The sequence below is a fragment of the Brachyhypopomus gauderio genome, chromosome 9 (assembly GCF_052324685.1).
Source record: "Brachyhypopomus gauderio isolate BG-103 chromosome 9, BGAUD_0.2, whole genome shotgun sequence".
Lineage (NCBI taxonomy): Eukaryota > Metazoa > Chordata > Actinopteri > Gymnotiformes > Hypopomidae > Brachyhypopomus > Brachyhypopomus gauderio.
Genome location: NC_135219.1, coordinates 19,627,428 through 19,650,447, shown reverse-complemented (window position 1 = coordinate 19,650,447; position 23,020 = coordinate 19,627,428). Strand labels below are relative to the sequence as shown.

At 41.2% G+C, this 23,020-nt stretch overlaps 2 protein-coding genes and 1 long non-coding RNA gene across 4 annotated transcripts in view; 2 read left to right on the top strand and 1 right to left on the bottom strand.

The window, feature by feature from the left end:
• Positions 1 to 12,450, top strand: part of parp1 (poly (ADP-ribose) polymerase 1) — a 17,668-nt gene extending 5,218 nt beyond the window's left edge. The window contains exons 8-23 of one of the 2 annotated variants that reach the window (XM_077017771.1): positions 28 to 211; positions 313 to 453; positions 647 to 889; positions 975 to 1,040; positions 1,223 to 1,355; positions 1,472 to 1,667; positions 1,773 to 1,901; positions 9,084 to 9,167; positions 9,555 to 9,677; positions 9,768 to 9,896; positions 10,012 to 10,110; positions 10,291 to 10,443; positions 10,654 to 10,781; positions 10,911 to 10,972; positions 11,098 to 11,212; positions 11,483 to 12,450. In XM_077017771.1, coding sequence (XP_076873886.1) covers positions 28 to 211; positions 313 to 453; positions 647 to 889; positions 975 to 1,040; positions 1,223 to 1,355; positions 1,472 to 1,667; positions 1,773 to 1,901; positions 9,084 to 9,167; positions 9,555 to 9,677; positions 9,768 to 9,896; positions 10,012 to 10,110; positions 10,291 to 10,443; positions 10,654 to 10,781; positions 10,911 to 10,972; positions 11,098 to 11,212; positions 11,483 to 11,564 — 2,067 coding nt within the window. In that variant the 3' untranslated portion in view covers positions 11,565 to 12,450. Of the gene's footprint in view, positions 1 to 27; positions 212 to 312; positions 454 to 646; positions 890 to 971; positions 1,041 to 1,222; positions 1,356 to 1,471; positions 1,668 to 1,772; positions 1,902 to 9,083; positions 9,168 to 9,554; positions 9,678 to 9,767; positions 9,897 to 10,011; positions 10,111 to 10,290; positions 10,444 to 10,653; positions 10,782 to 10,910; positions 10,973 to 11,097; positions 11,213 to 11,482 lie in introns of both variants that reach the window. The other variant, XM_077017770.1, reaches the window with a different exon arrangement.
• LOC143523373 (uncharacterized) lies at positions 11,537 to 13,452 on the bottom strand. The gene is made up of 2 exons (XR_013133320.1): positions 13,314 to 13,452; positions 11,537 to 12,887 (listed from the first exon to the last, which is right to left on the bottom strand). It is a non-coding gene; the product is annotated as an uncharacterized LOC143523373 (long non-coding RNA).
• lin9 (lin-9 DREAM MuvB core complex component) lies at positions 12,783 to 23,020 on the top strand. Its single transcript, XM_077017772.1, has 15 exons — positions 12,783 to 12,900; positions 14,494 to 14,526; positions 14,734 to 14,825; positions 16,511 to 16,615; positions 16,714 to 16,844; positions 16,929 to 17,054; positions 17,362 to 17,519; positions 17,731 to 17,864; positions 17,956 to 18,081; positions 18,197 to 18,298; positions 20,501 to 20,581; positions 20,743 to 20,868; positions 20,978 to 21,160; positions 21,277 to 21,374; positions 21,926 to 23,020. The coding sequence occupies exons 1-15, from the start codon at positions 12,870 to 12,872 to the stop codon at positions 22,029 to 22,031; spliced, it is 1,632 nt and encodes a 543-aa protein (XP_076873887.1). The 5' UTR covers positions 12,783 to 12,869; the 3' UTR covers positions 22,032 to 23,020.

The following is a 23,020-nucleotide window of genomic DNA, read 5'->3' as shown; positions in this document are numbered from 1 at the left end:
GTTCTGATCATTTCTGTTCCACTTCAGGAGTTTCATGAAATTCCCTTCCTGAAGAAGTTCAAGTTTAAACGGCAAGATCGCGTGTTCCCAAAAGACGCTCCTGCCCCCACCGCTGCCCTTGCCCCCTCGGAGGCCGCTTCTGCTACGGCCACCGCCTCTGCTTCTAGTACCTCCAGCGCCCCCACTGGTGCACCTGTGGAAGTGCCTGTTGGTCAGCATCCCGTCCATGGCCAGACCTCACCACACTCTTACTCTCATTACACTGCTTGGGTGACCGACCTTTATTTTGGTTGTACTGTGCTACATCTCCAGATAAGCCGCTGACTGGCCTCAAAGTTCTGGCCGTGGGGAAGCTGAGTAAGAACAAAGACGAGCTGAAGACTGTGGTGGAAGAGCTGGGAGGCAAAATCACAGGCACCGCCAATAAAGCTGCTTTCTGTCTTAGCTCCAAGAGTGAGTGTGTCGCACACACGCCCCTTTGCTGACTCGCGGACTTGTGTGTTATGTCTGTCACTGTGTGAGTCTGGAACTCTTAGGGGCTTTGAATGGGTCTTCAGGGGTGGCTGGGTGGGTATGTTAGGATTCATCATCTGGATTGTTTATCTTTGAATGGTTTTTGTTTGGTCTGTCAATGGTACTCTTACAGAGGAAGTTGAAAAGATGAGTAAAAAGATGGAGGAGGTGAGGGATGCAGGCGTGCGCGTAGTGGCGGAGGACTTCCTCACCGATATCAAGTCCTCGGGCAAGGCCCTCCAGGAGCTGATTTCCCTGCATGGCATCTCCCCATGGGGGGCTGAGGTGAAACTTGAGGCCCAGGCTCCGCCGGCGGCCTCCAAGTCCACTGGAGCCGTGACCTCAAAGAGCGCGGGCCGTGGCAAAGAAGAAGAAGGTTGGGAGCTGTGGTGCAGAGATGAACGTCTCAGAAAGGTCCTTTTGTGATGCCTTGTGAATAAAGCACTGTTCTTATTTAGCAGGTGGCAGCAAGTCTAAGAAGATGAAGCTGACCGTTAAAGGAGGAGCAGCAGTCGACCCAGACTCAGGTCCGAAGAACCTTTTCTTAGAATTTTTTAAAAGGTCTTTTATTTGTGTTTGTGGGTCATGTATTATATTTCATTTTCCCCCCCAATAGTTTCTGAACGTCTACTTTGACTGACTCTTAGGAATTAGGATGATCGAAGAGCGATTGAACGTTTCCTAACTGACTGCAATGATGTTCTCTCAGGTCTAGAGAACTGTGCTCATGTGTTGGATCAGAATGGGAAGATCTACAGTGCTACTCTTGGTCTAGTGGATATTGTCAGAGGAACCAACTCTTACTACAAGTTGCAGCTCCTGGAGGATGACGTCCAAAAGCGGTGAGGATCGGAGCTGGAGATGTCCCGTCTGACTACAGTGCTTTTGTACTCTTTAATGCAGTTATTACAGGTAAAGTAAATGCTGTTCGTGTTTTTTGTTTATTCGTTTCGCGTAGGTATTGGGTGTTCAGGTCATGGGGACGAGTGGGGACAACAATCGGAGGAAACAAACTGGAAAAGTTTTACGACAAGAACTCGGCCATGGATAACTTCCGCAATGTGTATGAGGAGAAAACGGGCAATTCTTGGACCACGAGCAGCTTCACCAAATACCCCAACAAATTTTATCCTCTCGAGATCGATTATGGGCAGGTACATACATGCCAGCCCACATGCAGTTAGCTGAAAGTCGCATTTTGAGTCGGCATGTACAAAAGCGGCTGGCAGAGTACAACCTTTGTCCGTCTCCGTTACCAGGACGAGGAGGCCGTGAAGAAGCTGACCGCCAGCACGGGCACCAAGTCGCAGCTGGCCAAACCAATCCAGGAGCTCATCCGTACCATCTTCGATGTGGAGAGCATGAAGAAAGCAATGGTGGAGTTTGAGGTATGTTTGCTTTCATTCTGATCTATATGAACTAAAGCAACAAAAATTCATTTGAATGCAGACAGTGAAGTGTAAATTTGAATGACAATGAAGTCAGTCTAAGTCATAGGTGTCAAACCCAAGGCCCGCGGGCCATATCCAACCCGTAATACAATTATATCCGGCTTACAAGATCATTTTACATTGATTTATTAGGGTTCACACACGTAGTGTGGGAAACCTATTGTAATTGCTCGAATTTTTCTTTTTAGGGTTCACACACGTAGTGTGGGAAACCTATTGTAATTGTCGGGTTTTTTCTTTCTTATTATTATTATTATTATTATTTTTCTCCGCATAAAACGCATACTGCAGCCTAGACCGTAAGGCCCAGAGACACCAAACTTGGCAGAATGGTGTAGTCTCTTTGCGAGACCGTGCTAAAGCACAGAGACCCACATTGGCCTGATGGTGGCGCTATAGCGCACCATTTTGCGTTTTGGTCCATATCTCCCAAACCGTAGGGCCTAGAAACAAAATTCCACTTCTGATGGATTCCTTGGCTCAAGCCAAACAAAAAAGCCTCAAGAACCATTAAGCTCCGCCTACTTAGATTTTTTGCTAATTTGCATAATATGCAAAACCTACTTTTTTATACTAGTCCCTGGTTTTTTATCGGATCACCACAACCTTGGTGTCAAAATATTCAGGAGAATCTCATTATCAAAGTTGCTTAAAAACATTTTGAGATTTGCATATAGTCTGGCTGTCACATGTCAATCAATAGCTCCGAGGCGTGGCCAAATTTACTTAAACAGCCATATCTCAGCAACGCTTTGACCGATCTTCATAAAATTTTAAGCGTTGTTAGGGCACATGACTACGAGGTCATACGTCAAAGCTGGCCACGATTGTCCAATAGGGGGCGCTATAACATGGGAAAAACTGTATCTCAGAAACCATTAGTCACATCAAGCCAAAACTTTACAGGCATCATCAGGGGCCCAAGTGATATCAAGACACGCAATGATGACATCATCACTCAAAAAACATGGCCGCCATGAGCCAATTAATTTTTATTTGAATTAATTGGCCATTTGACAGACTTACCATTGGCCAAACAACATGAAACCTCACCACTGTGCATATCCCAGGACTATGTGTCATGCTGTGCAGTTTTAAAACATTTGGCCACTAGGTGGCGCTATTTGTGAAAATCATGCATAACTCCTCCAAATTTTCACTTAGGAACATGCAACTTGTTTCTTTTTATTCCTTGCAGTAGACCTGACAACTTTGCAATTACAAGTCCTATTAAAAAATGCATACTTTTGTCACATTCATCTATTGTTTGAAAATAGCTATTTACAAACTAGTCATAGGAATTTGATCCAATTATGGAAAAATTGCTATGAGCATAATCAGTAGACTCTGTAGGTAAAAACTGATTAAAAAAATGTTGGATTTTTATTTATCTGATTGGTCCATTTTCCCATTATATCATTGTGGCCATGCCATATATGACCTATATTGCTATAACTCATAAACCATGTATGCAATCAACTCCCAATTTGAAAGGCTTTTATATCCTGAAGTCCTTGTGAGGTATGCCAAGTTTGGTTCAAATTGGCCTGTCGGGGGCGCTACAGTACCCAAAAACCTAAGAAAACATAAAAACTCATGCTGCAATCTTGTTATGCAGAATACAGACAAGTAATTGGTCTTGTATGATCCAGATCAATAAGTTCTATAACATTGCAATTGCATCTTATAACAAAAAGTGCACTGCCTGACCAGAAATGAACCTTTTAATTCACCAAAATGTCTTATTGCATTACTGAGATTAATGAGATATCAGTATGGTGGTACTTGGGCTCCATCTAGTGGCCAAACATCAGAACGGACTGAAAACTATTGCTCACGTGAAACACCACACAAACACACACACAAAGCTGATCTCAGCATGTGATTTAGTTCTGTGATTTGAATCATTTTGCCAATACACATTATTTTGATCCTTTTGGGCCTTTAGTGCCCCAATTGAAAATTTTTTTGCACATTGATTTATTTGTGCATTTTTTCCACTCAAACAGCTTCTTTTGGGTCTAAAGGACCTATTGGGTCTATTGCCTATTGAAGCCAAGTGGCCTATTCGTGTGTGAACCCGCCAATTGCCGCTTGTTATTAGGGTTCACACACACAGTGTGGGAAACCTATTGTAATTGCTGAAGTTTTTCTTATTATTATTTTTCCCCCTGTAAAACGCATACTGCAGCCTAGACAGTAAGGCCCAGAAAGACCAAACTTGGCAACAAGGTGCAGCAGGTGTGCAATGAGAGAAATAGAGACAGGGACCCACATTGGCCTGATGGTGGCGCTATAGCGCAGCATTTTGCGTTTTGGTCCATATCTCCCACAACGTAGGGCCTAGAAACAAAATTCCACTTCTGTTGGATTCCTTGGGTCAAGGCAAATAAAAAATAAATTTGAACTATTAAGCTCCGCCTACTTAGATTTTTTGCTAATTTGCATAATATGCAAAACCTACTTTTTTGTACTAGTCCCTGGTTTTTCATCGGATCACCACAACCTTGGTGTCAAAATATTCAGGAGAATCTCATTATCAAAGTTGCTTAAAAACATTTTGAGATTTGCATACAGTCTGGTTGTCACATGTCAATCAATAGCTCCAAGGCGTGGCCAAATTTACTTAAACAGCCATATCTCAGCAACACTTTGATGGATCTTCATAAAATTTTAACAGTTGTTAGGGCACATGACTCCGAGGTTATAGGTCAAAGCTGGCCACGATTGTCCACTAGGGGGCGCTATAACATGGGAAAAACTGTATCTCAGAAACCATTAGTCACATCAAGCCAAAACTTTACAGGCATCATCAGGGGCCCAAGTGATATCAAGACACACAATGATGACATCATCACTCAAAAAACATGGCCGCCATGAGCCAATTAATTTTTATTTGAATTAATTGGCCATTTGACAGACTTACCATTGGCCAAACAACATGAAACCTTACCACTGTGCATATCTCAGGACTATGTGTCATGCTGTGCAGTTTTAAAACATTTGGCCACAAGGTGGCGCTATTTGTGAAAATCATGCATAACTCCTCCAAATTTTCACTTAGGAACATGCAACTTGCTTCTTTTTATTCCTTGCCGTAGACCTGACAACTTTGCAATTGCAAGTCCTAAAAAAAAATGCATACTTTTGTCACATTCATCTATTGTTTGAAAATAGCTATTTACAAACTAGTCATAGGAATTTGATCCAATTATGGAAAAATTGCTATGAGCATAATCAGTAGACTCTGTAGGTAAAAACTGATTAAAAAAATGTTGGATTTTTATTTATCTGATTGGTCCATGTTCCCATTATATCATTGTGGCCATGCCATATATGACCTATATTGCTATAACTCATAAACCATGTATGCAATCAACTCCCAATTTGAAAGGCTTTTATATCCTGAAGTCCTTGTGAGGTATGCCAAGTTTGGTTCAAATTGGCCTGTCGGGGGCGCTACAGTACCCAAAAACCTAAGAAAACATAAAAACTCATGCTGCAATCTTGTTATGCAGAATACAGACAAGTAATTGGTCTTGTATGATCCAGATCAATAAGTTCTATAACATTGCAATTGCATCTTATAACAAAAAGTGCACTGCCTGACCAGAAATGAACCTTTTAATTCACCAAAATGTCATTGCATTACTGATATTAATGAGATATCAGTATGATAGTACTTGGGCTCCATCTAGTGGCCAAACACCGAAACTGACTGAAAACTATTGCTCACATGAAACACCACACAAACACACACAAAGCTGATCTCAGCATGTGATTTAGTTCTGTGATCTGAATCATTTTGCCAATACACATTATTTTGATCCTTTTCGGCCTTTAGTGCCTCAACTGAATCTTTTTTTTTTACATAAAGTACACAGCCTGACCAGAAACGAACCTTTTAATTCACCAAAATATCCTATTTCATTACTGACATTAATGAGATATCAGTATGGTAGTACTTGGCCTCCATCTAGTGGCCATATTCTGACTGAAAACTATTGCTCACATGAAATACCACACAAACACACACAAAGCTGATCTCAGCATGTGATTTAGTTCTGTGATCTGAATTATTTTGCCAATGCACATTATTTTGATCCTTTTAGCCCTTTAGTGCCCCAATTGAACCTTTTTTTGCACATTGATTTATTTGTGCATTTTTTCCACTCAAACAGCTTCTTTTTCACATTTAGGGTCTAAAGGACCTTTGCCTTTGCCTATTGAGGCCAAGAGGCCTATTCGTGTGTGAACCCGCCAATTGCCGCTTGCGGCTATATTTTCTTCTTATTATTATTTTTCTCCGCATAAAACGCATACTGCAGCCTAGACCGTAAGGCCCAGAGACACCAAACTTGGCAGAATGGTGTAGTCTCTTTGCGAGACCGTGCTAAAGTACAGAGACCCACATTGGCCTGATGGTGGCGCTATAGCGCACCATTTTGCGTTTTGGTCCATATCTCCCAAACCGTAGGGCCTAGAAACAAAATTCCACTTCTGATGGATTCCTTGGTTCAAGCCAAACAAAAAAGCCTCAAGAACCATTAAGCTCCGCCTACTTAGATTTTTTGCTAATTTGCATAATATGCAAAACCTACTTTTTTATACTAGTCCCTGGTTTTTCATCCGATCACCACAAGCTTGGTATCAAAATGTTCAGAAGAATCTCATTATCAATATTCCTGGAAAAAATTGTGACATTTGCATACAGTGTCGTTGTGACATGTCAATCAATAGCTCTGGGGCGTGGCCAAATTTACTTAAACAGCTATATCTCAGCAACGCTTTGACGGATCTTCATAAAATTTTAACAGTTGTTAGGGCACATGACTCCGAGGTCATAGGTCAAAGCTGGCCACGATTGTCCAATAGGGGGCGCTATAACATGGGAAAAACTGTTTCTCAGAAACCATTAGTCACATCAAGCCAAAACTTTACAGGCATCATCAGGGGCCCAAGTGATATCAAGACACACAATGATGACCTCATCACTCAAAAAACATGGCCGCCATGAGCCAATTAATTTTTATTTGAATTAATTGGCCATTTGACAGGCTTACCGTTGGCCAAACAACATGAAACCTCACCACTGTGCATATCTCAGGACTTTGTGTCATGCTGTGCAGTTTTGAAACATTTGGCCACTAGGTGGCGCTATTTGTGAAAATCATGCATAACTCCTCCAAATTTTCACTTAGGAACATGCAACTTGTTTCTTTTTATTCCTTGCAGTAGACCTGACAACTTTGCAATTACAAGTCCTATTAAAAAATGCATACTTTTGTCACATTCATCAATTGTTTGAAAATAGCTCTTTAAGAACTAGTCCTAGGAATTTGATCCAATGATGGCAAAAATGGCATAGGCATAATCTGTAGACACTGTAGTTAACTACATATGGAAAAAATGTTGCATTTTTATTTGTCTGATTGGTCAATTTTTCCATTATATCCTTCTGGCCATGCCATAAATGACCTTTATTGCTATAACTCATAAACCATGTAAGTGATCAACTCCCAATTTGAAAGGCTTTTATACACTGAGGTCCCTGTGAAGTATGCCAAGTTTGGTTCAAATTGGCCTGTCGGAGGCGCTACAGTACCCAAAAACCTGAGAAATCATAAAAACTCACGCAGCAATCTTGTTATGCAGAATACAGACAAGTAATGGGGCTTGTATGATTCAGATCAATGAGGTCTATAACATTGCAATTACATCTCATAACAAAAAGTGCACTGCCTGACCAGAAATGAACCTTTTAATTCACCAAAATGTCATTGCATTACTGAGATTAATGAGATATCAGTATGATAGTACTTGGGCTCCATCTAGTGGCCAAACACCGGAACTGACTGAAAACTATTTCTCACATGAAACACCACACAAACACACACAAAGCTGATCTCAGCATGTGATTTAGTTCTGTGATCTGAATAATTTTGCCAATACACATTATTTTGATCCTTTTGGGCCTTTAGTGCCCCAATTGAACATTTTTTTGCACATTGATTTATTTGTGCATTTTTTCCACTCAAACAGCTTCTTTTCGGTCTAAAGGACCTATTGGGTCTATTGCCTATTGAAGCCAAGTGGCCTATTCGTGTGTGAACCCGCCAATTGCCGCTTGCGGCTATATTTATTATTGTTTTTATGGCCTGGCGACAACAGCTGGCTTGCAGAATGGTGCATTCATGATACTGGGAACATTTCTGCGTCATTCAAGTCAAACGTCTGTTACATGTCTGTCTGCAACAATATTGTAATGTCAAATGTAATGGCAAAAAGAAAAGTTGATTCTGCAAACAGTATTTGAAAACCGATGGGAGAATATTGTGGCATGTTCGTAGCACTACAGCTGGTAATTAGGGACGGAGCATTCATGTTGCCCAGAATGCTCCTAGGTTCGAACTTGGTCACCATTATGGTGATTGCTGGCTGGGTTTAGGGAGTCAGTGTGTTTTCCCTGTAAAGCAGTTTTCTCTCTCTTCTGATACTGTTGCTCTGATTAAAAGAGCTAGTATCACTGTTCAATAAACAGTTGAAATGAACAATTTCCTTGCCCCAGGCTTCTTCACTTTGCCACAATATGTTTATTGACATTTCCGGTAAACCCGTGTGTCTTACTTGTGGAGCTAATGTAGCTATAATTAAGGAATTTAATCTGAGATGGCACCTCGAGAAAAACATCAGGACAAGCTGAAAAACCAGAATGCAGACCAGAAGCTACAGAGGGTAGAAGAGATAAAGAAGAAATTCTGCTTATGACCTAAAGTGTGCTTTGAGTATTGGCCCCTGGTACAATTGAGTTTGAGACCCCTGGTCTTTAGTCATTAAGATGCAAATGAGCTGCCATGGTTCGAGATGCAATGATACTAGTAAAGAAATGTTGGCGTAAGAGATGTTATAGGGGATTTAGTTTTAGACTGCTGTGCTGAATTGTTGGAGTGGCGGGTCATATACTGGATAATTTCAGCACCATTTCAACAATGAATAAATAAAACAACAAAGCTGAAATGTTTTGGTTGCTGGACTATCATGTCTGCTCCCACAGTTAGACAGGGCTCCTTGCTCTGTGTGAAGGTACTGAAATAACAACCTGTAAGACTCTCCCAACAGATTGACCTGCAGAAGATGCCGTTGGGAAAACTGAGCAAGCGTCAGATCCAGAGTGCGTACTCTCTCCTCAGCAAGGTGCAGCAGGTCAGTGCGTGTCCTCTAGTCCTGAGATCATGGAGACCACCGTCCCGTTCTAACCCTTGTACGTTATGGGCAGCAGTGGGATTGGGTGTACCTGTAGACAATTTAAACTTTGAAGCTCCCTGTCACTTTATCTTCCTATTTTTATATGCGTATTTGTATTTTCCCTGCACTGACCCCCTTTTTTCTGACGAGGCTTTAGCTTGACTAAATGAGTAAGGGTTTTTTAGTTTATAAAAAAATATATATAGTCATCAAAGTATTTATAAATATTATTGTCAGGTTCTGACTATCCCAGTTTTGTGACTTAGAATCCAGGAGGACTGTGACAAGAAAAGTAGCATCCATTACATGCTAGCAGAACTTAGCATCTTTATTTCTGTACATCAGGCTGTGTCCGACAACGCGTCAGAATCTCTGATCCTGGATCTCTCCAATCAATTCTACACTCTGATACCTCATGACTTTGGGATGAAGAAACCTCCGCTGCTGAGTAACCTGGACTACATTCAGGTGAGACGGGATGGACATTTTTGAAATATAAATACAAAAAGTATGATAAAAACCTGATATGTAAACGATTGTCCCTCTCCTCTTACACAGGCCAAAGTTCAAATGCTGGACAACCTCCTGGACATCGAGGTGGCCTACAGCCTACTGCGTGGAGGCACTGAGGACAACAAAAAAGATCCTATTGACATCAACTACGAGAAACTCAAAACCAAGATCGAGGTTTGCTTTATTCATCGTGCATAGTGTGCGGAGCAAGTAGATCATCTTCTGCTGATTTGATTTCAGCCTGCTGTAGTTTGAGGATGGAAGTGCTACCTTGATGGTTCCTTCACAGGTGGTTGATATGGCGTCAGAAGAGGCTCAGATTATCATACAGTATGTGAAGAACACGCACGCTGCTACGCATAACACCTACACACTGGAGGTTGAAGAGGTAAGGGAGAACTGATTGGGCAGGTTGACTGTTGGACATACCGATTCTGAATGCCTTGTCTAGGGTTAAACGGTGTCTTCCATGAATAGTCTCCACTGTCCCTGGAGGCGCCTGATCTGTGAGACGCCTACAGCACTGCACAGTAAACGTGATCACACCTTCCTCTTTTCCTCTTCCTAGATCTTTAAGATTGCCAGGGAAGGCGAGTACCAGCGCTATCGTGCCTTCAGAGATCTGCCCAACAGACAGCTGCTGTGGCACGGCTCACGCACCACCAACTACGCCGGCATCCTGTCCCAGGGCCTGCGCATCGCACCGCCAGAGGCTCCTGTGGTGAGTTCTAGTGCTCCACGCCGCTCCCTGCTGGTCTGCACCCGCAACTGCATGAGCAGTGATGCTTCAAAGTATCAGTGTTTCAATCAAAGTATCAGTGTGTTTTATTCAAACTTGAAACGAATGAACATCGGAGTAGCAAAGAGGGGTGAAGGGAGGAATTGATAAAGGCTCATGTTTGTATCTTTCTATTTCCAATGTGCTTTGCAGACAGGTTATATGTTTGGCAAAGGTATATACTTTGCTGATATGGTGTCCAAGAGTGCCAACTACTGCCACACCTCCCAGGCTGATCCTGTAGGTCTCATTCTGCTAGGAGAGGTTGCTCTTGGCAACATGTAAGTGAATTTTTGATGTTTTATTTTTTAGTGTTGGAGTGACTTCACTCTAATGCTTATGCCGCGTATTGCTGACATGTCATGATGAATAAGCTGTGCTCATGAGCCACGCTCTTGTTCTCTTTAAAGGCATGAACTGAAAAAGGCGTCGCATATCACAAAGGTACCAAAAGGAAAGCACAGTGTGAAAGGTACATACCGCCATCCTCTCATATAGCTCTGCATGGGTTACCTCCTCCTGGGGGTACTATTCAAACAAAAAATAAATAAAAAATTGCCAAATGGTTTACGTGGTTTTTGATGTGCCATTTTATAGGTCTGGGAAGGACGGCTCCAGACCCGAGCGCGACTGTGACTCTGAATGGCGTGGACGTCCCCCTGGGAAAAGGCATCAACACAAACATTGATGACACCAGTCTGCTCTACAACGAGTATCCTTCCATTTGTCCCATTGTTTTGATTTTCTCTGTTTTTCCAGGGGTTATTGCCTATCAGGGAGTTGTGTGTGTGTGTGTGTGTGTGTGTGTGTGTGTGTGTGTGTGTGTGTGTGTGTTGGCGGGTGTGTGTCAGCATTAAATTTCTTCATTTACATACTTGCTTGTGTTGTTGCACAGTTGTTATTCAGGGCAGGAGATCATTGGAATAAAATGTTTTTTACCCTTTGCCATATTTGGAGATATCCTTAACTTCACCTTTTCCAGGTATATTGTGTATGATGTTTCTCAGGTGAATCTGAAATACCTTTTGAAGCTTCGCTTCAATTACCAAACATCTCTGTGGTGAGGAACCTGCTAAATCCTGTGTAGATGCCATTATTTGCTAATTGCAACACAGCTCTCAAGACCAACAAACTGCAAGAAGACCGTCGCACCGATTTTGTAATTGTTTTAGCAGTACTCTTGCTGCTGTAGTGTGGAGAAAAAAATACACTGTAAATGCTTAGACACAGTAATGCGCTGTAATACACTTGTCATTTCTGTTGACAAGATGTAATACTGTTTGGTTTGGTCTCGTTTAAAGTATTTTGAGGGCCTTGTTTAAGTTGCCAGTGGAGAGCTTTCCTGGATCCTACCAACAGTATTAGGTAGAACAGTCTTCCATTGGTTTTATAGACCTTTGTGTTTAATCTCCGTTTGCCTTTGTGCAATCTGTTTTCATATCTTTTTCTCATTGCAAATCCGATAAGTATCAAATATGACGTTTTTGTTTTCTTTACTGAAAACGTAAAAAAAAATCTGTACAGTTTTAGAAACGGTTCCTTGTAAGTTAGTTTTGTTTGTTTATAATACATTTACTAGGATCCCTAGTATTGGGACTGTTAGAAATAAAAAGTATATGTTTTCTGTGTACTTCCCAGTTTCGTTTCTGTTTTTTGCTCTTATGTTACTAAGACCTGGATGGTAAAATGCCTACAGTTTCAAACAGAGGCTTTCAAAAATTGAAATGACTAAGCAGAGCATGATGGCTGATGCACATTATTTCAGTAACTGACACTGGTATTTTCTTAGTAGGTATACCATACCAGAATGAGGACTTATTGTGAAATAGTTAGATTTAACTTTCTGTGTGACAAATATCAAGTTGCTAATTTTGTCACTCTTGCTCTCTGTGTCTCTGTATTTTCTACAAGCATTTTGAACGCCGAATAAATAAATCATGCTTTGCCCTATGATCTTGTTTTGAACTTACTTACAGCTGTTGGAGTAATACCATAATGTTGCACAATTGTGAAATAAAAATAGGTTACAGAAATAACTTGAGAACTAGCTTCGGCAAAGGACCTGACATAACTAGGTCATTTTACGTTTATGAGAAACCAAAAAGACCTGTTTGTTATTACTAATTAACAACTACAAAATCAACCTGCCACTCATTTTTGGAAAAGCAACTACTTTTAGCCACTTTTCCTAATTTTACAAGGACTAATTATAAAGAAGATTATCATCTAAGAGCAACAATATGTATTTTATCTCAATTATAGTGAAGGTTACCTGTGCTGTCTGTGTTTAAACAGCCCTCTCTGCCTAGCTCCGTCCCAGAATGCATTGTGTCCTTCGCTCTTTGAAAAACCGGCGCGGCTAATTCAAGATGGCGGAGGTCGAGCAGCTGTTAGATGAGAGTGAGTAATAAAACTAACTCGGCTTTGACTCAAACAGCCACAACTCCACTCCGTGTGTCACTTCTACCTTTAGAAATCGTTACTCGCGCGCTGTTGTTCGCGGCGGGGTTTGAAATAAACGATTTTCAGTCATAACAATAATGTTTTTAGACGCTAACTTAATTGCACTGTTAGCTACGAAGCTAACTAGCTGGTTAGCTAGCTAGCTGTCGTTCGGGAGGCTTCACGCTAGCTAGCTGGCTACTATAAATAAGGTTGTTTAGCTAGCAAGACGTTGTTTTTACCGTGTGGCTAACGGTTTAAGTGACTGAATTAACCGTTAAACTGTAATTAGTTATACACAGCCGTAATAACTCGAAGTAACGAACAACGACGGTTTTATTCACGACGTTTGCGTTGGTCAGCCCGGCTACCTGGACGTATCGGCGGTCCGTGTCGATGACAGCTGCTGCTGGTTTGTTTTTCTCGTTAGCCGCCGTCACGGCTAGCCGGTGTCGTAAGACCCATTTTGTCGGGTTCGACAGAAGCGACTAGCTAAGCGCGCTAGCTACGTACCTGGTCTCGAGCTTGAGCGCACGAGACCGCGCACGAGCCCGCTGTCATTCACGTAAACATTTAGCTTCGCTGTATCTTGGCCGGCTTGGCTTCGTTTGTTGTTTATTTGGGAAATGTGATTTGCGTATAAATGATTCAGGATGTTTAGATTGTAGCCAAGTCAGTCAGTCAGTCAGCTAGCCATTCTGAACGCTTTAAATCAGGGGTGTATAAGATACTGGAGTGCTGTTTACATCCTACTACCATTGTGTTGATGTGCTTGTCTGTAGTATTACTGAAGTCTTTGGTAAAGTAGACGACTGTAACTAAATCCTGCGGTGAGGGGTTGGGTACACCTGCTCTAACTGGTGTTGATAACTCAGAATGTAACATAATAACGTTAACATTTAATTTTGTCTACTAAACGGATTCACGTTCACTGAATGGAACACTTGCTTTTTGGTACTATGAATTACAAATAAGCGCCAATTGATTTTAAACAAATTACAGTTAAAGGCAAACGTAGATTTATGGGTTAATTGCACATATTCAAAACCTAAGTTAGGTATAGATACAGCCTTTTTCTTTTCAATGGTAATTATGTGCTGTAGCCTACATGGTGATTAATTGGAATAACACAACGACTTCAAATTGGCACAGGAACGTTTTTATTAGTTAGTGCTTCACAGAGACCTGTGGCTTTGGGGGGTGTCTCAGGCCTGCTATCTTTGACAGTCTCTCACAGGTTGTTTTCCAAGAGTGTTTAAAAATAAACTGTGTTAACTTCCTCAGTTTTTGCATGGTTTCAGAAGGGGCTTGTAACTATGTGTCTGAAGAAGTAAACAAATGCATTTATTTAATTACTAAACACACAATTTGAATATTTTAAAATTAGGATTTCAGTAAAAGCAAGCAAGAGATAAATACACATCTGTTTTGTAAATATGACACACTCAACTTGAGTGTGCATGTTTTATTCTTGAACAGTATTTAATACTCATGTTTATTATTGTGTAATCATCTACAGACATGTCACTAATAATGTTCATTCATTTTCAGGCTCTTCAGCCAAAGCTCTTGTCAGTCTGAGAGGTAGGCCTAAAAATAATTTGTTATGGTTACATTTGAATTGCAAGCTTTCAAATCAAATTGAGAATTAGCTTTCAGACTGATCGTTTTGGATGTAAACTTTCCAAATGTTGTGGAATCATAGAATTTTTGTTTGTTTTTCTTGGCATCTTGGTGAAATAACAGCATGGTGACAAGCGGACATAAGTCATATTACTTTTGTTTTTACAGAAGGAAGTTTGTCAAACACTTTAAATGAAAAAAATAATCTATCGAAATCTCAGAACACCAGAGGAAGGAGCAGCTTTACATCTATGGAAACGGTCAGAGAGTCCTTCAGCTGCTTATTTATGAAGAGCTCTTTATACATTGATAATTATAAAGTTTTTCTTTCAAATCACTTTGTGTTGAAACTCTGTGTAGTCTAACCATGCATAGTTGTATTCTGATAAATATGTTAGAATGCTACAGATTGCTTCATGTTGTAATAGGAATGTCCTAATTAGCAGTCGTTTTGTCATAGGTTCAAGAAATCTTGAATGGCTTTAAGAACATTTGTGAAGTCTTTAGAATTATCCAAAATTACGCATGAATGGCCCTAAAATGCTGGTTGGACATGCGATAAAAATGTCAGAGTTGTCAGAAATATTCAAGAATATTGTTAGACACTGTTAACCTGATTTTGAAGATTTATATATCAGTGACTTGATGGTCAAATGCAAACACAACCAATCAAAGGTTTGGACACAGCTGACTGTGTGTTCTTTGTAGTCTCTATAGTCTTTGTAGTCTGTAGTCTTTTTATCGAATAGTTTATGCTTGAATTTGTTTCCAAGACAAATGCAAATAATGTTAATAATAAACATCAGTTAGTATTAAGTTAATGTTGATGGCATATATATGATTTTTTTCCAAAACAATGTATACAGTATATAATTAATATAATAATAGTGGCATTTAAAATTAATTGTATGAATAATTGCCTCCTCAAAAAAATCATACATTTTGCCCCCTACCCTTCAAGTGTTCAGCATACATGAGGATGTGTTCAGGGCATCATAGGTGTTCAGCGTACATGAGGATGTGTTCAGGGCATCATAGGTGTTCAGCGTACATGAGGATGTGTTCAGGGCATCATAGGTGTTCAGCGTACATGTGGATGTGTTCAGGGCATCATAGGTGTTCAGCGTACACGAGGATGTGTTCAGGGCATCATAGGTGTTCAGCGTACATGAGGATGTGTTCAGGGCATCATAGGTGTTCAGCGTACATGAGGATGTGTTCAGGGCATCATAGGTGTTCAGTGTACATGAGGATGTGTTCAGGGCATCATAGGTGTTCAGCGTACACGAGGATGTGTTCAGGGCATCATAGGTGTTCAGCGTACATGAGGATGTGTTCAGGGCATCATAGGTGTTCAACATACATGAGGATGTGTTCAGGGCATCATAGGTGTTCAGCATACATGAGGATGTGTTCAGGGCATCATAGGTGTTCAGCGTACATGAGGATGTGTTCAGGGCATCATAGGTGTTCAGCATACATGAGGATGTGTTCAGGGCATCATAGGTGTTCAGCATACATGAGGATGTGTTCAGGGCATCATAGGTGCTGCCTCATGAACACCAAGAGCATCCAGAGCATCATCCCAAACTGTCCGGTAACTTTGCCATCTACAGCCATCTATTAAACCATCTATTTGGGTTTAACATAGTTAATGTGTTATTTCATTATTTTGATACCTTCACTGTTTTTCTGAAATGTAGAAAATATTAAAAATAAATAAACTAGGCGTGTCCAAACCTTTGACTGTGTGTGCGTGTATAGAGTTGAACTTAATTTAAAATGCTCATATAGCTTCAGGGGTTTTTTTTCCCCCAAAAAATGTATTATGCGGTAATTATTACCATATCATTTTACACTAATCCTTTCAGGATGAGTGCATAGGCATTTCTAACATCCGAGTAATTGTGACTTATTTATTATTCCTTTCTTATTGAATCTCCAGCCCACAAGAAGCTCAAAGAGAGGTCGTTTTTCCTCTGAGGAGGAAGAGCGGTCACTCTCCTCTCGATCTCCAAGGAGAAGTCAGAGAGTCACCACCGTGCCACAGGTAAGGGTGCCTTCTACTTGGACAACAGAAAAATGTCTGGCTAAGTAGGCAGTGTATCAGTTTATGCAGAAACTGATTTCAGTTTTTCCCTCATGCAGAAACTTACAAATGTCACAACACCAGATAAAAAAGCTTCACAGAAGATTGGACTAAGATTACGAAACCTGCTCAAATTACCCAAAGCACACAAGTGGTGCATTTATGAGTGGTTCTATTCTAATATTGACAGGTAACACATCTTTAATAGCTTGGCTATTAATACCTAGAGAAATTTGGATGAGCCTAAACCAAAATATCTTTTTTCCCCCCATAGGCCCTTATTCGAGGGAGACAATGACTTCTGTTTATGTCTGAAGGAATCTTTTCCTAACTTAAAAACCAGGAAACTGACCAGAGTGGAATGGGGGACTATCCGACGTCTGATGGGCAAACCCAGAAGGTCTAACAAAGCTTTGAAGGCTATAGCGAATGTGCTTTAAGGCTGTGTTGTTCAACCCATTGCTCAGGAGCAACCACATCTACATGTTTAGCTCTCTGCACACCTGTACTGTGTGTGCAATGTGGATGCGGTCTGGTGGAACCCGAGGCCTGGGTTGTGCAACACTACTTTAAGTGTCTTTTTGTATTACTGAATAATCCATGTTGACTTATAATGCTACAAACGATGGCAGGCCTGGTTACTGTCCAGCGTTCAGGCTTGTGTCTGGAGAGAGCTACACTGATGATGAGTGCTTCTTGTTTCACAGGTGTTCCTCCGCGTTCTTTGCTGAGGAACGAACAGCACTTAAGCAGAAGAGGCAAAAGATGCGTCTGCTCCAGCAAAGGAAGATCACAGACGTGTCGCTTTGCAAAGACCTTCCAGATGAGATTCCTTTGCCATTAGTTATCGGCACCAAAGTCACAGGTACGCTCGTGATGTTTCACATGTACCATGTAACATTGAGGGGCAGCATTTAACCCACAGGCCAGAGTCAATATGACTGATTTTCTTTAGACTAATATGAGATCGAAATGTGTTCCTGGATTCCAGGACTAACTGCAGTAATATTTAGCACAGTGCATTGTGCCCAAACTCTTTGGTAAATGGTATTTCGACTGATGTTTGTTTACTCTAGCTCGTCTTAGGGGACACCATGATGGCCTGTTTACTGGACAGATCGATGCAGTAGATACAAGTGCAGCAACTTATCGTGTGACCTTTGACAGAAGTGGACTTGGCACACACACAGTGCCAGACTATGAAGTCCTTGTAAGCTTTATATTAGTTACTAAAGATACAATCATTTAAAATCAGTGTGGTCTCTGTCGTCAAATAACTTCCTTTCTTCGGCTGTTCACAGAGTAATGAGCCTCCTGAGACCATGCCAATATCTGCCTTTGCGCAGAAGCAGCGTCCATCTCGCTTCCAGAACTTTCTGACTCCTCCACGTGGGTCATATTCAGGATCAGGCCAACCTATCTTAATGGTATTGTGGAAAGACTCATATCTATTTAACTTATTAACACACAGATATCGCATTAGGAATTCTGAATCGTCTATAGAGCGGTACAGGAAATAGTTTTGTCCTCCTTTGTCTTCAGGACAACGATCCCCTGTTCAGTCAGTCACCTTGGAAGAGTAAACTTACTGGAAGTGAGGGGGAGACCCTTGGAGGATTCCCTGTCAAATTCCTTGTTCAGGTGGTGAGTATCTCTCCAAGCTAGGGATGTCCCGATCCAGCTTTTTGAACTTCCGATCTGATACCGATATTTATTTGCACTTCCGATACCGATATCGGCCGATGCGATACTGGCCTATCCGAGCATGTATTAAAGGTTATTTAGCCAACTTACTTTGTCATACTCATGCTGAAAAGTATTTTACTCTTGATAACAAGTAGCCAGCTGAATTAGGTGTGTTTGAATAATACACAATGATTGGTAAGGAGAAATTGACCTGTTTATTTAGCAAATAATAAACTCAAAATGGACAAAATAATAAATAACATACAGAAATGGCATCAGTAAACCAAGACTTAAAAAGTCATATGTGCAAATAATATTGTAAATTGTATTTTAAAAATTGGCAGTTTGTCACGCTTCACAAACGTTTCTGCCAGTGTTAGTTGTGTAGATCCTTTTCTTTTTGTCTTCGGTTTTCTTCATGTTGATTATGGTGGTATTTCGCTAAATGTTTGATTAGATTGGATGTAAGCTGTTCTTACAGCTTTACCACCACGCTTGACTTTACTGTGGCATATGTTGCACTCTACCTCTTCATCTTTGTCGTCCTTTAAGGTAAAATAATCCCACACAACTGACAATATTTACAGATAACTTCAAATTTACATGACCGTCTTAATGGTTAGGACAGTGGTTCCCAAACTTTTTCTGCCGTGCCCCCCTTTAGTAGATGAGAATATTTTTGCCCCCCCCCCCCTCCCCCCCATATTGACTAGGGATGCACCGATTCACATTTTTCACTTCCGATACCGATTCAGATATCTGAGGCTTAGTATTGGCTGATACTGATCCGATACTGATCGACACCCGCGTCGGAGGCGGAGGGGCCACGTCCTTGCCCCCGCAGGGGGAGGAAGGCGAGGAGGTACTATCCCACGGCCCCGGGTGGCAAGCAGTGCTGATTTTTTTTTTTTTTTAACACAGACATACTGAGAGTTTATTGAAAACTGCACCAGTATAGCACACTTAAACACACATAAAACATGTAAAAACAACACAACTTGCATTTGTTCAGTCAGTGCAATTATGAATATAACATTGAATATAAAATAAATAATACCAAAGAACCTGAAACTGACAACAACAATAGGTTCACAACTTTGGTCAAACATGAAAACCCTTTGAAAGGGTTCAAGAATTCTAAATATAATTTAAAATAAATAAGGAGATGAAATAAGTGAAACAGCAATACCTATGTGGCTAGTTTGCTAGCACAGATATCACACAGAGCACAAAGCATGTAACGGCCAGAAATATGTGTCTCTTTAAGGGAGCGATTTGAGCGCGCGTATAAAAAAATATTGTTGTTTTTTTAGCTTTCTGCCGTAGACCGACTCAAACCACTGCTCTTTATTTTATTTCTGTAAGTAATGCATTCAATGAGCTTTGGACAACTCACCAGTTCATGTATGAACAGTCAGGTAGTGCTGGAGCCCAGGTTTATGTTGGTCAACCAGCAAATAAACTGACTAAGTGGAATACGACCAGCGCGAGTACGAGTCAGCGATTCACCTCTCCTCTATGTGCTTCGTGTTTTACTCCCCTGTTAACTGTCCAAGTTCACTTCTATCCAGGACAGAGTGGATATTTAAGGTTGAACTAACTACGAAAAGCGTTACAAGCATAGAATTAGACTGAATAGATCTGTTTTTATGGATCGGTCACATTGTCACCGATACCCGATCTAGAATATTTTCAGATACTAATATCGGAAGCGGTGCATCCCTATTATTGACACATGTGCACATGTTTTACTTCCAAGCTCCGCGCCCCCCCTGCAATAGCTTCGCGCCCCACCTAGGGAGCGCACCCCCCACTTTGGGAACCACTGGGTTAGGAGATGCCACTGAGCTAAATTGGGGAGATGCTATGCTCGTGCGCTAAATGTGGACCAGATTTTACTCTCACTGGCGAAAACACATCAAAAACACATGGATTATCTAAATGGGATCGAACTTTCAAAAAAAAAAAACTGGATCGGGAGTCTGGATTGGCATTTTCTCGTGCCTGCCGATCCGATACCGATACGCGTTTTTTACAAATATCGGTGGCCGATCCAATCTAAATATCGGATCGGGACAAGCCTACTCCACGCCTCGTGATCGTTTTCCTCATGAATTGTCTTTAGAAAGGCGTCTGATGTTCTCCCTTTGTTCCTTACAGACACGGTTATCCAAAATCCTCATGATTAAAAAGGAACACATAAAGCATCTAAAGGAGATGAACACTGAAGCTGAAAAAATGGTATGATGTTCAAACTGCATTGCACATATGCCGTGTTTAATCCTGAGAGTATTTTCATAAAGGGTTCCATGTATTGCACCTATGCATCCTTATAGGAAAATAAATAAAGAGTATGCGCGTAATTATCACATCCCTCCGCCTTAACTCTCGTCCCATTGTAGAAGTCCTACTCCGTGCAGATTGGGCTGGACTTTCAGAGGAGGTATGCTACCACCGTACTGGACCTGGAACAGCTCAACAAAGACCTGAATAAAGTCCTGCATGAGGTCCAGCAGTTCTGCTACGAGGCAAGTGTGTGCGCGCGGGGGGAGGGGCGTGTGCCGTGTGGGTGTGTTTATGCTCTCTGAAGGACGCCCCTCTAATACTTCTGTGGTGCCGTCCGCCGTGCTCCTACAGCTGGCCCCGGATCAGGGCATGCAGCCCGCAGACCAGCCCAGCGAGCTGCGGCGGCGCTGTGACGAGGAGGCCCAGGATGTGGTGAAGGTGTCCAACGCACTGCCCGACGGGGAGCAGCGCGTCCAGAACCCGGGCCTGACCCAGCTCATCTCCCGCCTCACCGCTCTCCTGCTGCAGATCAGGGTGAGAGACCGACGCGCGCGCTCTTACCGAGAGAGAGGATGAAAGGATGAATTACTCCACTGAAAATTGTGAATTTTCATCCTTTCGTTTTCTTTCTATCCCTTTTGGGGTTGCAGTGCTTGGCAGAAGGAGGTGACCTGAATTCATTTGAGTTTAAATCATTGACGGACTCCCTGAATGACATAAAGAGTTCAATAGACAGTTCAAATCTAAGGTAAGACGTGTTTTTACTTTAGCTTTTATTCTTCAGGCCACGTTCATAGTTAACGTACTAGTTAACACTACTTTACAACTACTTACTTACTTTACTAGTACAACTTTATAAAATAGGAATTGAACACTGCCGCACACTTTGTATGATGTTAGCGTGGTTGCTGTCAAGTTTTATAAATTGGTCCACTATGTATTCTTGACACCTCCACTTGAGTCATATCAAGATTCAGCCCAAGCCATCTTAAAGTTAAAGAGGAAAGACACATTATCCCTTTGCATTATGCATTATGTGGTTTCAGTTTAAAGCAAATTATAATAATCAAATACTCTCATGCCTTTGAGGCTATTCTTATACACAGCATTGTAGCGGAGTGTGTGTTGAGCTCAGTGACCAGCCTTGCATCAGTGATTATGGATTGATGCTTGGTGAATAAGGTTTGTCATAGGTTTGTGAGAAACTGATGAACTCCTACAGTCCATGTGTTTTGATGTAAACTGCAGACAAGATGGAACTCCGTATGCATCATGTTGTGTCTTGATCTTGACCCACAGTTGCTTCCAGGACAATGTGGAGATCCATGTAGCACACATCCAGAGTGGCCTGAGTCAGCTGGGGAATCTCCACGCTTTCTCCGCCAACAACACGAACAGAACGTGACTGATGTGGGCACCATTCAAAACCCCCATCTGGAACACAGACTCTCAGCCATCTCCACTCCCACAACCAGCTTGATTTTTGTGTGTAAATTCTGTGTTTCTGGAAGCAACTTTAAATGTTCACTGACTGAAAATGAACCCTAGGGCAGAACAAGGTTTTGAGCCATTTTGTCCAGGCTGTCTTAAACAAAGGATACAGGTAGGCAAACATTCTAGGACAGTGGAATAGCCATTATTTCAAAGTTCTTTGTGAATTAAAAACTAATCGGTTTATTGATCAGTCAGTGTGTTGAGTTCTGACAGGTTTGTTTTTATTTTTTTAAAAGCATATTCATCTAGGTTAATCTTGCCATAAAGGGAGTGTCTTTGTCCTTATGGTTGGTTACTATGTTTTTGCCAAATTACATTTCCCAGTTTCAGTTCATATTTATTTATCTTGTTGAAGCTGAAACTCATTTATGCTCCTGGCAAAAGGGAACTTTAGTTGAAGCTTGGACAGTTTTGAGTGTCCCTCACAGAAATGACAAAAGGCGTTTTCAGTTTTGAAAATGTATATTGTAGATAACTGTACAGTTTACTTGCGTTATTGATGCATTGGCCATATATGTGTCAGTGTGGAATTTTCTAACTACTTTTAAGTATTTTTGTAAAGAAGCACTGATTTCTAAAGGTCAGGATAGAGGATAGCATTTGGCTGTGTGGATGGTACCCATCACTGTTCACTCCCCACTGTTAAATCACCTACATCTGAAGAATGTTTGCCAATACATCACCAGTGTATGTTCATTTATGTGTTTATGGATTTTGCTTTTAGATTATTTCACCAGTCTTAATTTAACTGGTAACTGTAAACAGCGAATGTATATACATTTTGTTAATTTCTATTAAATGTCGAGCGCAAAAGATAGTTTTCCTGCATTTTTGTAGCAAGGCAAGCACTTCATGTACAGTGAAAAAAAATCTTTTATTATATATATTTTCAAGCAGTGA